General features: G+C 41.3%; 1 protein-coding gene and 1 long non-coding RNA gene across 2 annotated transcripts; both read right to left on the bottom strand.

Moving 5' to 3' along the window:
- Positions 1-3729: 3729 nt before the first annotated feature.
- LOC117957488 lies at positions 3730-13955 on the bottom strand. The gene is made up of 2 exons (XR_004659519.1): positions 13922-13955; positions 3730-4741 (listed from the first exon to the last, which is right to left on the bottom strand). It is a non-coding gene; the product is annotated as an uncharacterized LOC117957488 (long non-coding RNA).
- LOC117957475 (protein Tob2) lies at positions 7243-12790 on the bottom strand. Its single transcript, XM_034893240.1, has 2 exons — positions 12308-12790; positions 7243-8814 (listed from the first exon to the last, which is right to left on the bottom strand). The coding sequence occupies exon 2, from the start codon at positions 8593-8595 to the stop codon at positions 7378-7380; it is 1218 nt and encodes a 405-aa protein (XP_034749131.1). The 5' UTR covers positions 8596-8814; positions 12308-12790; the 3' UTR covers positions 7243-7377.
- Positions 13956-13975: the final 20 nt, after the last annotated feature.

Below are 13975 nucleotides of genomic sequence, written 5' to 3'. Positions count from 1 at the left end.
ATGTGTTATGTAATGCTCGTTTTCTTTCAGTGATGATGTATGTAAAATTGTTAATGATGTACTAAATAGAAATGCCCCAAAGTCATCTGTGCTTCCAGTTTAGATCCTCTGTAGTCTAGGATCCTAATGCATGAAACCCAGTAAACTTGTCTTTTCTTTTTCTTGACTATTTTACACCAAGTGTACTTATGTCTGTGAACCATCACTAAAAACTACATGTGTTTTTGGATGGGTAGGTTGATGGTCTCAGGACATCTTTGCCTTGATGTCCTGTGTTTATGACTTTATGACTTGCATAATAGCTCCACCTATCCTTGTGAAGCCAGTGCTTGATCTTGGGGCGAACATCAGCTGAAAACGGCATCTTTTGATCACTGTGTGGATTGTTTTCTATTAACTAAAGATTGATCTACATCTAGATACACTGGATCAGTTGGAGATTTCGTGTTTTCTTTCTCGTGATTCTGTGTTTCAGATTCCTGTAGTTTAAGACATTTCTTAACAATGTTTTATGTTGCATTGACATTCAAACTTGGTATTGACTTTATTATGCTGTTTTATGTATCGATGTGGTTGATGAAGGCAAACGTTTGGTTTTCTTAACTAAATTAAAAATGTTCTTTATTAGGCTGACTAAAGGTACTGACTGAGAGAGTCTTTTAGAAGACAGAAATTAAGATTGTTGATATTACTGCATACAGTATGTAGCATCCCTTTTTTATGTGAAGCACCTCATGAAACAGCCTTGTAACCCAAACTGTCAAACTTGCGCATTGTTGTTCAGCAGGCTGTAGATTATCCAGTTCTTCACATGCCAACCTGTGCCACCAATTGGAAAAGAAGATAATAGCAGCAGTGGTTTAGATCTGTCTTCACCAGACAACAGACTGCAGACAAAGGATAGTAACAGCTGCAGCACTTGAAGGGTAACATAACAACACGGACCCTATTTTCCTATGTTTTTGTGACTGATGGAATCAACAAGCTTGAAATTGGTCCAGTATTAAGCAAGATTGTTGCAGTCGGCAAAGGCGAAACAAGCTAAAATGTAAGTTAATAGGGCAATTGTCCAGCTTGTATTTACCTTCACAGAAGTACTTGTTTTGACGATGACTGGCTCAGATTAATATTATACGTTTTTGACAAAATTATGGAGAGGATTTATAAGGAGGTTGACCTTTCTGTTAAAGAGTAAGATCCTTTTTTTTATTATAAAAACATCTCTGGAATTGTTTGCTAAACCCACCAGACTCCATGTAAATAAGCATTTTAACATAATAACAAAACTATGAAAAGAGGCTCTGGATCCCTTCAGATATAGACCTTTCTTTTTAACCAGAAACAGCTCTGAAGTCCCTAAACCCACCAGACTCCATTTTAAAAACAAAAAAAAAACATACTTTTAGCTTATACATATTTTCACATGTAAATCGGTAAACTGTGTTTAATCAAAACCAAACTAGAGTTGTTATAGTAATAGAGAGATAACCCAAAATGTCTTTTCATAGTTTTTTGTTTCTGTTGACTTTGAATGAAGTGTATTTAACAATGCTAATATTTTAGCATCATCCATTTACATTGATTCTGGTGAGTTTAGCGAACGCAATTCAACATGTTTTTATGTTCACAAAATGGCTCTTACTCTTTAACAAAAAGGTCAACCTCCTTGTAAGTCCTTTCCATGATGTTGTCAGAAACATAAAAAATTAATCTGGGCCTGTCAGCGTCAAAACAAGCACTTTTGTGAAGGTAAATACAAGCTGGACAATTGCCCTATTAACTTACAGTGTAGCTTATTGCCAACCGCAGTGATATTGTTTAATACTGGACCAAAGTCAAAAGTTGTTCCCATCAGTCACTTACACAAAAAAACATAGGAAAATAGGGTCCAGATTGGAAAAAAATGGTAGTTACCCTTTATGGGCACGTTTTTCCTTTTATCTAAGCTGTTTTATTTTTGTCTGAGATATTTTTATTTAACAATTGTTTTGCCCGTTTAAAAATAATTACACCATTGTTTCACAGCGGACGTCAGGAACATTAACCTTAAATAAAGCTTCGTCAGGCACTTAATTAGGAAATTGAACACTAAAGTGTTAACTGACCTGTCCAGAGTGAGACATTTTACTAATCATAAAAAAATGTTGCAGAATGGGAAGTTAAAAAATGTCACACAAAAAGTATCTAAAAAAAACTGCAGTTGAAATACTCTGCCTGCAGGTGGCACAAGTTTAAAAGTGCTATTGTTTCGGTTGCCTGTAGGTGGCGCAAACTAGCATCTACTACTGCTGTTTTCAGCTTCTGGCCTGGAACCATTGGCACTGGCTTTGGGTGCTGTGCATCAATGACACAAAGTCCTTGTTTGCAATTCAAAGTAGTTACAATACACCTCAGAAAATGTTTAAAAGTCTTGATTTGAAAGTTTTGCATTTTGCTTTATTTTCCCTTTTTATATAAACATGTTTTTTGTATTGTCCTAACCATGTATAGAATACATGCAACTGCAGTACCATGTTCTAATTGTATCTTGTATCATGCAATGGAAATAAATTGGGATTTAATGACATGTGGACTCTTTACTTGACCTAACCCTGGAGTCATCAAGCAGCTGCAGCAGCTCTATCAGGAGACACACTGGTGCTGAGACAACAACAATAGATGATAGAAGTAGCCCAGTTTGGATGGATGGAGAGGTCTTTCTCATCTTTCATCTCATCCTTGGCGTTCACATTCATCCATGGGCGCGTGTACACGCACGCATAATCGTGACTGTTTTCCTATGCCTTTTTTTTAATGTCCCTTCATTGCCTCAGTCCTGCTGTTCATCAGTATTCCAGAGCAGTAGGAGATGTTGTGTAATGATCACATCGACACACTGGGGAGCAGCGTTGCGTAACAGCAGCAGCCTCAAAGACCAGCTGTGTGTGTGTTGGAGAAAGGAAAGCCAGGAAGCAAGGGAGGGGCTTTTGGAAATGGGACAGGGAGACAAGGAGAAGAAAGGATCAGGTGGTTGAAAGGATGTACTACAGGGGAGAGAGGAAAGGATGCCTTAGAGGGTGGGGTGAAGGAGAATAGGATAAGAGAGGGGGTGCAAACTAGATGGCAAGGGGGTGGACAGAGAAAGATGGAGAACAGGGATGCAGTTAAACGTGATCCGAGGAAGGGAGGGCGATGGGATGCAGTGAGTGGGCAATGAAGACATGGAGGAGAGCCAAGGAGGAGCCCAGCCATGCATGTTAATGTCACACCATTACATGTTACTATAGAGAGCACAGCGCAGTGTGTTCACATGAGCAAGCCAACCTCACAGCTGGTTGCATTCGACAGACAAGAGCACAAGACAGACCGAGCGCTGGATGATGAAATTTGAAGTAATATCTGCTGGGATAAGTCCAGCTGAAGTGGGTGGTGGTGAGCAATCTGGCTCCTTGCCATTTGAGAATTTTATCTTTGCTTTAAATTATTGATCGAACATCACTTGTTTACTGCAAGAAGAGTTCTGGCATCACAATTTGAGGCTTCTCGGAGGATCTACTTTACGTAAAGTTTGATCTGCAACAGGTTCATCATAAACTGACACTATGAGGTGAGAGGGAGCTGGCTGTTTGTGACCAAGCTGAAAAAAAATTCCATGTCATGTTACATGTTTGCATTATTTTGTCCCATCAGTCACACAGCGCTGCATTCCCATAAACAAGGAGGATGACACAATTAGCTTATTTTCCATGCTTTTTTTGCCAATCAGTTTTTTTTATTACAAACTTAAAAAAGAATCTGATACAATAAGAAACTGCAGTAGTAACTCCCCATTCCCAAGGGGCAGCACAGAAAACAGGTCATTGCATTTCAGTAGTGAAAGATTCATTATACATCTACAGGGTGTACAGATCAGATACAAAATAGGAAAAATAATAAAATACAGGCAGGAAAGAAAGCACTATATTTATACATCATTTCAACTTTTAATTATATTTATTTTACTCTTACATGTTAAATTTGACATAGAAAATAAACTTCTTTTATGACAATGAAATATCCCAAAGTGCAAAATAAAACGCACACATCGATATATAAGCAAAAAGGATATCAGAATACAAAATTCTTGTTTTTCCTTTTCATTAATGTTCAACCCTGGTTGTAGAATAGCCTGCGTTTGGAGTTCATTTGCGGCGTTTAAAACACTATCTACTGTAATGGGTTTCTTTTCAGGTGTAAAACCCAAACGAGCATTCAGATGTGAGGGCTAAATCACTTTGACAGCAATCACTCGCATCCTCAGATCTCTCAGCCCAAGAGCAAGATGTGTAGGTAGAGGAAATTTAACAACACACTTCATTTGCTCTGAATAATCTGACAAATATGGAAAAATAAGGAGTCGTTTTGGACATGCAACAACAACAAAACAAACTCTCCAAGACTTAAAGACCAAAAAATAAATCAGTTTCCTATATTATTTTCCGCAGGCCATCTTAACCAGGGTTGACTAACATTCACATCACATTCATTTCCTTCATCCTCCCAAACCTGCCGTAACACCACTTCCTATGGAGGAGACATACTGGATTTCCCCACCCCCCCAGGTGCAGAGAGGTAGAAACCCCTTGAATCTTTCAGGGTAATTTAAATCATGGCATTACATTGCACTGGAGAAGGGTGAGCATCTGTGTAAGCAAAGACATTCTGGGATATGGCTATAGTATCAGGACCAAAGGACCAGGCTGATGGGAAGAAGAGAACCCCACTAAAAATTAAGGAAGTGACATTTGATGGGTTATATACACAATATAAGGGAGGTAAAATCTGATTATATCTGGCTTTACGTACTGTAGTAACATGGGTTTAAATAGGAATGTTAGGGTTGATGTGGAAAAAAATTATTCAGGGGGGAAAAAAAGGCAGGGTGACCACAAAATGCAAATAATTCACATTAAAAAAGGAAAACGGACGAATGAATCTGAAATGTGGAGATTTTTGGTTTAAATGTACTGCCTATGGGAGTAGTGTTGTCAAACTGCCCTGGGAGCACAGCAAAAAAGTGATATCAGCCATCTTTTCCTTCACAAACCCACTGTAAACATTCACATCTTAAACTTCAAATCTTGAAGAATACATACATTTACCCGTCTTTTTTTTCTTTTCCTTTTTTAGACATATGCTGTACAAGGTACAATACACATTCAATACTTTTATCTGTACATCTTTTTATTTTTGTCTCAGTTTGCATATATTCATGTTATTTTTTGAAAAAATAACCTCAGCATGTAAGAAACTAAACAAATAATCTCAACATAAGAACTTTGTATATACACATATTCCTGGACTTGTCATGTCTTACATATACAAATGTAAGTGATAATTCTGCAAAAACAAAAATATAGAAATATTGTAAAATAAATTACAAAACAATTTTTTTTTTTATAAACGCATCTTTCCCTTCACAATCAATAACGTTTGCCAAGATGTGTGCCTCCCCACACCACTCCTTTGAGAAGAAATAAAAACTTGCATGCCTACGACAAGCGGTCACATTGCAAAACCAGCGTGAGAACAAGTCAAGGGTGCCTGGCTCATCTCTCAAAACATTCAAATAAATGGACTGGACTAACAGCATCTCCTCACCAGCATGATGCGTTTGAATAGAAAAGAGAAAAAGAAAATCAAGCTCCAGTTTGAATCTCTAAAGCATTTTCACGAGAGCTGAATAAAAAGGTGCCATTACCAAACAGAGGGCAAAGGAATGGTGTAGCGCTCGTGTCTGGGGGCGACACACAGCCTCAGGAGCCCAGTAATAAAGTGCTGGACAGATCAAATCAACATCCAAGAATTACCCTTCCCTGTAGTGACAAACCAACAATCACGAGGACCCGGCTGGTAGACAAACTGTTGTTCGAAGCAGCAGACTTCCAGAGATCTGACAAGCTATCCGATAAAGCGACAAGAGCCACAGACCAATGAACATTCATCTTTGTATCTTTGTCTGCATAACTGGGTAAAAGAGACCTGAACTGTAGGAGTCTGGGGTTTTTCTTTGTTACACAGCCAGAAGGAGAAGAGCTCACTGAAGAATTTCAAGAAGGAGGGAAAGAATAGTGTGAGCCTTCTGCTTCAAAACCACTTAAGCTCACCAGAAACGTGTTCTGGGTTTTAAAGAGTCGCCCTCGACGCCAATACAGCCTGGACAACGCCGAAGCAACAGAACCTCTCTCTCGTTTCCTCTTGGTCTTCCCTTTGCTTCTGTCTTCCTCTCGTCTCTCCATGCAAAGGAAAACCTCTCCTTCATAGTCAAAGTCATGTTAAGCCATATATTACAACCCCTGCTGCGGCATCCCCCACGCCTCTTCACCTTCACACGCTGCTGACTGGAATTGGGTGCATGTGTGCACATTTTTTTGCGAATGTGTGTGCAGGTCGGCCCTTTTAAATACATGTATGGAAGTATAACTTAAATCCCAGTGTGTATAATTGAGGTATCAGCGCATTTTTTATTGTCTTAAAATGCAAAAGATTAACTTGCTTTTCACAGTCACACAGGCTTCTCTGACCGATGCAATACATTCTACATCACTCCCTTAGCACCCCGTTGCTCCCTTTCTGCTCACACTTTATTTTAAACCCACGTCATGTACACATTCAACAATAAACTGATTCCAATATTCGCCTGGTGACAGAGTCGAATTGGGGCCCGCGTACGAGTGTGTTTAACGTGTGTAACGTGAACCACCGTACAAACAATGGTCTCTCCATCACGCGGGACCACAATAATACAGAAAACACACACGCACGCACGCACGCACGCACGCACGCACGCACGCACGCACGCACGCACGCACGCCCCCCCCTCTGTATTTGTAGCAAGTAGGGCAGAGCAGATTGCAGAGCAAAGTGCTGAGCTTTCCACAGCAGTTGTTCCCTGCAGGACTTGGCGAGGTCCTTTTTCACAGCATGACACTGCAGTGCAAAAATGGAGCAATACTAGAGCCGGGTCCATTAAACTACAAGTCAAGAAAAAAATAATGAAGTCCCTCACATTAACATTTGATGCAAAAACACATACAAAGAGATTGGCAACAACTCAAGGTAGAAAGGAACCCCCCCCCCCCCCCCCACCTGTCATCAAAGCCAACACACAGAACGTGATGAGCAACAGCAATAGACAAAATGGCAGGCTGGGGTTGTGGGGTTGTGGGGTGGGGGGGTGGGGGACACAAAACAAATCACATGAACTAGTCAGTGGATGTGGCATTTTAAATCTGTGTAGTAAAACTAATTCTTAACTTGTATTAGAACAATTTTGGTTAGAAAAACTGAAAATATCTGGAGCATCATCGTCCAAACCCACCTCCTCCTACAAGAATTCTATTAGTTACAAATGAAGGCTTAGTTGGCCAGCACAACAGGCTGGAAGGACTGGCTAGGATATTGCAGGTTGTAGCTTCCTAACCCCTCGACAAACGGCGGCTTCTCCATGTAGGAGATTCCTCCGTTGTTGCCAATGATGCCCACACTCTGGGCAGGGGGGGGGCTGGAGAAGGGGTCAAAGGACGGATGGGTGTTGACGGCGTGGGGGGGTTGGAACGGGCTGGCATGAGGCTGCATGGGCTGGGTGTCAGCATCAAAGTAAAGGGGGCCTGGGGATCCTGGGTAGACAAACTCTTTGGCGTTGGGGGAGAGCTGGCTGGCGATGGGACCTCCGAGGGAGTGCAAGGACAGAGACAGGGGCTTGTGCTTGAGCAGCTCCGGCGCCGAGATAGTGGTAGGAGAGCGGGTGAGCATCCTCTGGGCGGGCGCTATGACCGCTCCGGGGCCAGCTGCCGACCCGGCCACACTGCACTTCTTCATCTTGGTCGAGCCAAATTTAGTAGCGGCGAAGCTGGCGGTGGTGAAGGTGATGGGTTGAGGACGGGCGGGGGCAAGAGCGGAGGGCGGCTGCTGGGCGGAGAGGTAGGGCAGCCCGCCGCTGGGAGGGGAGGGGGTAGAGGTGTTTGAGGAGTGGGCAGCAGGGTCGCTGGGTGTGCTGGAGCTGGGGTAGCTGAAGAGGCCGGGGCAGGGCTGGCCAGACAGAGGTGTGGGAGAGCTGGAGAGTGACGGCATGAGGGCAGGAGACGCCTGGCTTCCAATTGGCACAAACACCTGCGCGTCTGGGTTAAAGCCCAGACTCCTGGCCTCCTCCGCCTCTGCATCTGCATCTCCTTTACCCTCTCTGATCACCCCCTCGACCCTCTCGCCATCACAGCCGAGGCCGGGAGGGTCCTCCAGGTAGAGGACCTTCACTGTCCCCTTCTCTCCGATCTGGTAGGATACCTCATAAGGGTCAATCCACACACTGAGCTCCGCAGGGACATTCGCACGCACTTCCTCTGTGTCCAGTCCACTTCTCTTGGCAGCCAACTCCACCACTGGGTCCCTCGGTGCTCCCAGATGAATGCAGCGGAAGGCAGAGCCCCTGAGAGGGACTTCAGGGTACCAGTGACCCTCAAAACGAGACATCAGTATCCTCTCCAGCTCCTCGCCGAACAGGTCAGCTCGACGCCGAGGCAGCTTGTTGTACAGGTAGGACACGATGAAGTTGAGGGCGACCTTCACTTCTAGATGCATGGCTGCACCAGGTTAGCGCCGTCGTGGTAGGAAAGGGATCCAGATGATGCTTAAGGGAGGCAATGCAACTGTAACAAGGAGTTTTTACCCCTCAGGCTTATTGGAAAGTGTACGATTCCTTTAGTGTCACCATGGTAAAGGCACCTTAAAGGCTGGGGCAGCAAGTTGCCGGCTGTCTTTTTTTGTTGACAAATATGTAACGATGTCTTCAGCTCCCAACTGTAAAGAAAAACCAGAAGAAAGCAGTTATTTTACCTGGAAAGGACCAAAGGAAGATTTAAGGGGTGATCAAGGGAGATGGATCAAAAACAAAGAGGGAGAGGGACACGGTTATCCAGCTGTAGACAATTAATCACGCTTATATTTTATGGATATAGAACGCCTCCGTTGTATTGGGGCTTAACAAACAGTCTTTCAGTAGTTAATTATAGCTCATCATTTTATTCTTTAAAGCAAATATTTACTGGTTTGTTTTTGTCTGAATACCAACAACACTAAAATATACTGAAATGTGCATATTATTGCCCCACATACATAAAATGCCCCACACACAGAACGCATCACAGTAAGAATGATGCTAATTACAAATTACAGAAACTTGTGAGTATGGCTGCAGATCATTATTTCTCAAAGCCTAAGATGACTTCCTCAAATGTCTCATTTTGTCCACAACTCATAGATATTAAGCTTACTGTCACAGAGTCACATTTAAGAAGCTGGAATCAGAATTTTCAAAATTCAAAAATAGTTGTTGATGAACTTAAAATGGAATAATCTTTGCAGCTCTACTTGTGAGATCTTGGTGAATGTGAACGCTTTATTGATTTACATAATTATTTGAGTGGCACACTCCAGCCTCATATGGGTCACTGCTCTAATGGAAGCAAGACATATGCATGCATGCATGTATGAGTCCAGTGGAAGTGTCACTGCTTAACACGCTATGAATTGAAACATTTACTGACCTGTGAAGGCATTGAAACAATAATTCACAATTTAAAAAACAAACAAAAAAAGCCATTTTGTTGTGAAATGCCTTTGAAGCTTTAAAGCATTAAAAGAGAGATTCAAGAGTATTGGAAAAGGAGGTCGCGCTTCAACAATGGGATTCTCAGCGGCGTGCTCAACACAAAATACAATGAGCATAATTCCCCAAAAAAGAAAGAAAAAAAAAGGGTGAAAATGTAGCACATCTCACATTTCCAAGTTGAGGAGGACAACATACTCACATTACATTTGTTTATTTGGCTCGCATCACATGCAAAAATATGCTTATGTGTTTGGACACAGAGCCTTATTCAGAGGGAGCCTTCAGTGATAAGTGTGAAACGCTCACCATAATGCCTTTTGGCATCAAATGATATATTTCTATAATACAGCAGAGCAAAAATAAAGAATGTTTTTTATGCTTGATGATGGGGGAGAATATCAGTTTCACTGACACTACAGAATGTATATGGTTTGTTATGGAGGTGAGCAAATGAACTTACACCACCATTATATAACAGACAGCACCCGTACACGTTTTATATTTTGGTTTCATTGACTGCAAGATCTACCGATTGATGTAACAGATGTGTTGTGGGTTTCATAAATCCTTTATAATCTGAACCCGATCCCATGGAGTGCCTCCTGCTTAATGCTTTAACCCAGTCACGCCGAGTCCGTTCATCAACATGCAGAGTCAAACTGAAGTTGAGATGACGTGCATAAAGAAGAGGAAGAAAAAAAAAAGAAAGAAAAAACGACCACCACAAGATTCACAAAAAGGAAGAGGTGTAAAATGGAAGGACAGTTAGTTGACTTCTCAGAACAACATTTCCCACCATGCAGTGCGTGGTGTGTGATCACCCCCTCCCCCCCATACGCATACACACAAACAATTGACCAACCTTCACTTCCCTGCCAGATGGGGATTCAGCAGCTAAGATTAGGAAGACGTCTCCAATTTAAGACAATTCTAATGTTATTAGAGATAAAGCTGCGCAGGCTGGAGCGCAGGGCTCCGGGAGTGTCAGTTCAAGACGAGATTTACATTTTCCCTATCACAGGAAAAAGGTGACATTGAAGAATAAAGGGGGGAGGGGGGATAGTGAGAATGGGCTATAAAGACAGCCCTTTTTTTGCATCATCTATGGTACAAATTCCTCCCTTCAACCAGAGTTAACAATGAGTTGAAGTGATGGTAGAAAAGGATCTTTGAGAAGAGGAGAATCCACCGGTCCATCACCTGCAACAGCCATCATCACTAAAAGCCGTCAGCACTAGAAGTGCACACGCACACACACACACACACACACACACACACACACACACACACACACACACACACACACACACACACACACACACACACACACACACACACACACACCTAAGCTACCTACAGCATCCCATCTATCTATACTGCATCTCATAACTCATTAAAAAGGCAACAGAAAGATACTCAAGATCCAATGTCATTCAATGACAGAGGGATGTCTCAGTTAATATGTGCAGGTTTCGAAATAATTGATGGTCTGAATCATAAACCACAGCTAGCAATTTGAATAAAAACATCCAAATCGTTCATGGTTATAAATATCCTCTCTGCGTTCATATTTGTATTCTTCACCTGCAGATCTGTTACGGTTTAACAAAAGGGGCTGATTCATTTTTCCCAGGCCTGTTGTTGCAGGTCAGAGCAACAATAGCAGGATCTATAGGGCTATTTTTGTTTACATGGACTCATTATCAGAGCTCCAAATGTGTGACACTGCGTGCTGCAGAGCATCCACTACATGCCAGGCTTTAGCTTTTAAATCATCAGATCTACAGTGAGCTTGCAAGTAGCAGAGGCTAATGTGCAATATGTACACAATAAATCTATGAAATTAAAGTCCCTTTAGAAATATTACAATTGGAGGGTTAGGAGAAAAATATAAAGGCCTGTCTGAACTAAAGGGTCACCACGCACATAAACCTGCAAATAAAATAGGACATTATTGTGATTTTAGATAGATAGGTCTATTAATCCCAAACCGGGACATTTCTGTGTTACAGCAGCAAGAATAAGACACTCAGTACCTTTTGCTGACTGCCCCTCACTTGTAGCTTTCTCCCAAAAGAACTGATTAATATTTATAGAAATCTTGGAGTCGGGAATATGTTGCAGATGCCAAATAATGGAGGTAAATATGCAAGGTGAGGGTGAGATTTGACAAATGCCATCCAGGTTTGCAAGTGTGATGAAAAACTAGGATAAGAAGAAGAAGCAGAGTCTACTCGGGTATTACTGCCAAATGTCAGTCAAAAGGCAGTGGAGCAGAAAGGACACTGGTTTAGTGAAGTATCCCCCACGTTATAGATTCTCGCTGTAACGTTACATTAAATTACAAAAGGCTAATTAAGTGGTGAACACCTTATAGACAGAGGATGTGCTTAGAGCAATGAAGAAGAGAATCCCCTCTCAGCATTTAAACAACACATAAAAACAAAAATAAACAGCTAAGCTGACTTTGAGAGGGTCACTTCAGCTAATACATAACGGGCGAAGACAAAAACAAAAAGCTCGAGTCCTCATTCAAAGGCTGAACCAGTACATTCATTATGGTCAGCGCATTCTGGGAAGCTAAGCCAAACACCAACACACGGAAACATGCTGCACATGCTTGTACGCATATTTAGATCAAATTAGTCTATTTCATGCACCGGCAGACATTCAATTACTTACCTATTGTCACAGATGTCCTAGCGTGACTTGTACTCCTGCGTTTCTGTTTTATTCCCCTTGTGTTGTCTGGGATTTCAAGGCGGATCAGACGAGTCGGTGGTTTGGATGCGGACCACTAGGTATTTTTAACCTTAGTGTTGTTGATTTATTTAGTTGCTGCCCCAGTTCTCCAATGGCCGAAGGGTTTTCCAGTTTGTCTTCAGCTGACAGTTTGTATGGAGGGTCCAGCGAAACTTTACTGTTTGACAACCCGGCGTATTTATACACTGTGACTCGCCTACATGCCCGTGACGGCAGGGACTACTTTCTTCATAATAGTAGCTGCTGCTTTATTTCCCCATATAACGGTATTTATACATACGTTCTCCTGTCAGCAGATCGTCGATGCCATCTCTACGCACAGTATTTAGGCTATATTAATTTTAACCAGCAGATTGATTTTGAAGAAACAATTAAAAAAAGATAAATCTTCCCTCACTCTTCTTTGTCTTCCTCGAAAATTATCGACGCCAAAACACAGAAAATGAGGACAGATTTGCTCCAGGTTCACCTAGAGGGCTCTAGTTTAATTGGCGGAGGGATATTTGAAGTTTCCTACGGTGTTGAACAATTTGCTAAAAATATAAGCAGTGATAGCAACAGAGTCTCTATTGGCTGAGATGGGGGAAGGACCAACAGATTATTGGGCTGCAGCTGAAGAAACCGGACTCTTACCAGGGGCTTGTGGGAAATGGTGTTCTTATCATTAAATGGTGCGTGGTGGAGAGTTAAGACCAGACTGTAAATGTTTACAGTCTATTAAGATGTGCTTTAGCTTTTTTGTTGACTCCAGGTTGATTATGCATAGACTCTTCTTAATTTTTCTTAACTGTAGGGCCAGGCATTTATAGTATTTATGAGTTGGATTGTGATTATGGACTTTATATTCCCCAAATGAAACAATTTAAATAAATTAAAGCAAACAAATCCACAAATCTTAGTTTTACAGGAACACAGTTGGTAATTTAAACCTTCCTAAAAATGTGTCAAACAAGATTCATTTCAGGCATATATTTTATTGACAATAAAGTAATTTCAAAGCATTTGAAATAGATAGTTGCCTTTTTTTTCCAGGACAAAGTGTATTTTAAGTAGTGTGTTGAATTTCAGGTAGAGAATATTTTCAAAATAACGTGGGGTTGTAAAGAACACATCAAGGGAACAGATAGTACAAAAGTAAAAAAATGGGCAACCTGTTCATTTTCCATGGAGCAGCCTCATTCTTTACTACTTGACATCACAAGATTGAGACTTAATTCTCGGATTCATGGGGTTTTGGCTTTGAAAGTGATTAGCTTTGTGTCACAAATATTGAAAAATCTTTTCTATGCCATGGAAATAACATATTGGAACTCCTAATTTAGGAGGTGTTTCCCTTTAGGTACAGAACTCAAGTAAATGTGTGGTACTTTTCATGCCTATTTTGTAAACAAGAAAAAGCTTAGACTTAAATGAAATATTGGTTTTATTTGTATTTAACCCAGTTATTGTATTTAACCTTTGTTAATACTGTAAAGGGAAAAAAAGTCAGAGATAATAGACTTAACATAACGTTAAAAAACAACAACAAATAACTAAAAAATTTATTGACTATCAGGGGATGTGGAAGAAAATAATGACCGGATATGA

The sequence above is a fragment of the Etheostoma cragini genome, chromosome 15 (assembly GCF_013103735.1).
Source record: "Etheostoma cragini isolate CJK2018 chromosome 15, CSU_Ecrag_1.0, whole genome shotgun sequence".
Taxonomy (NCBI): Eukaryota; Metazoa; Chordata; class Actinopteri; order Perciformes; family Percidae; genus Etheostoma; species Etheostoma cragini.
Note: the sequence above shows the minus strand (reverse complement) of the source record. Positions and strands in the feature narration are given on the sequence as shown.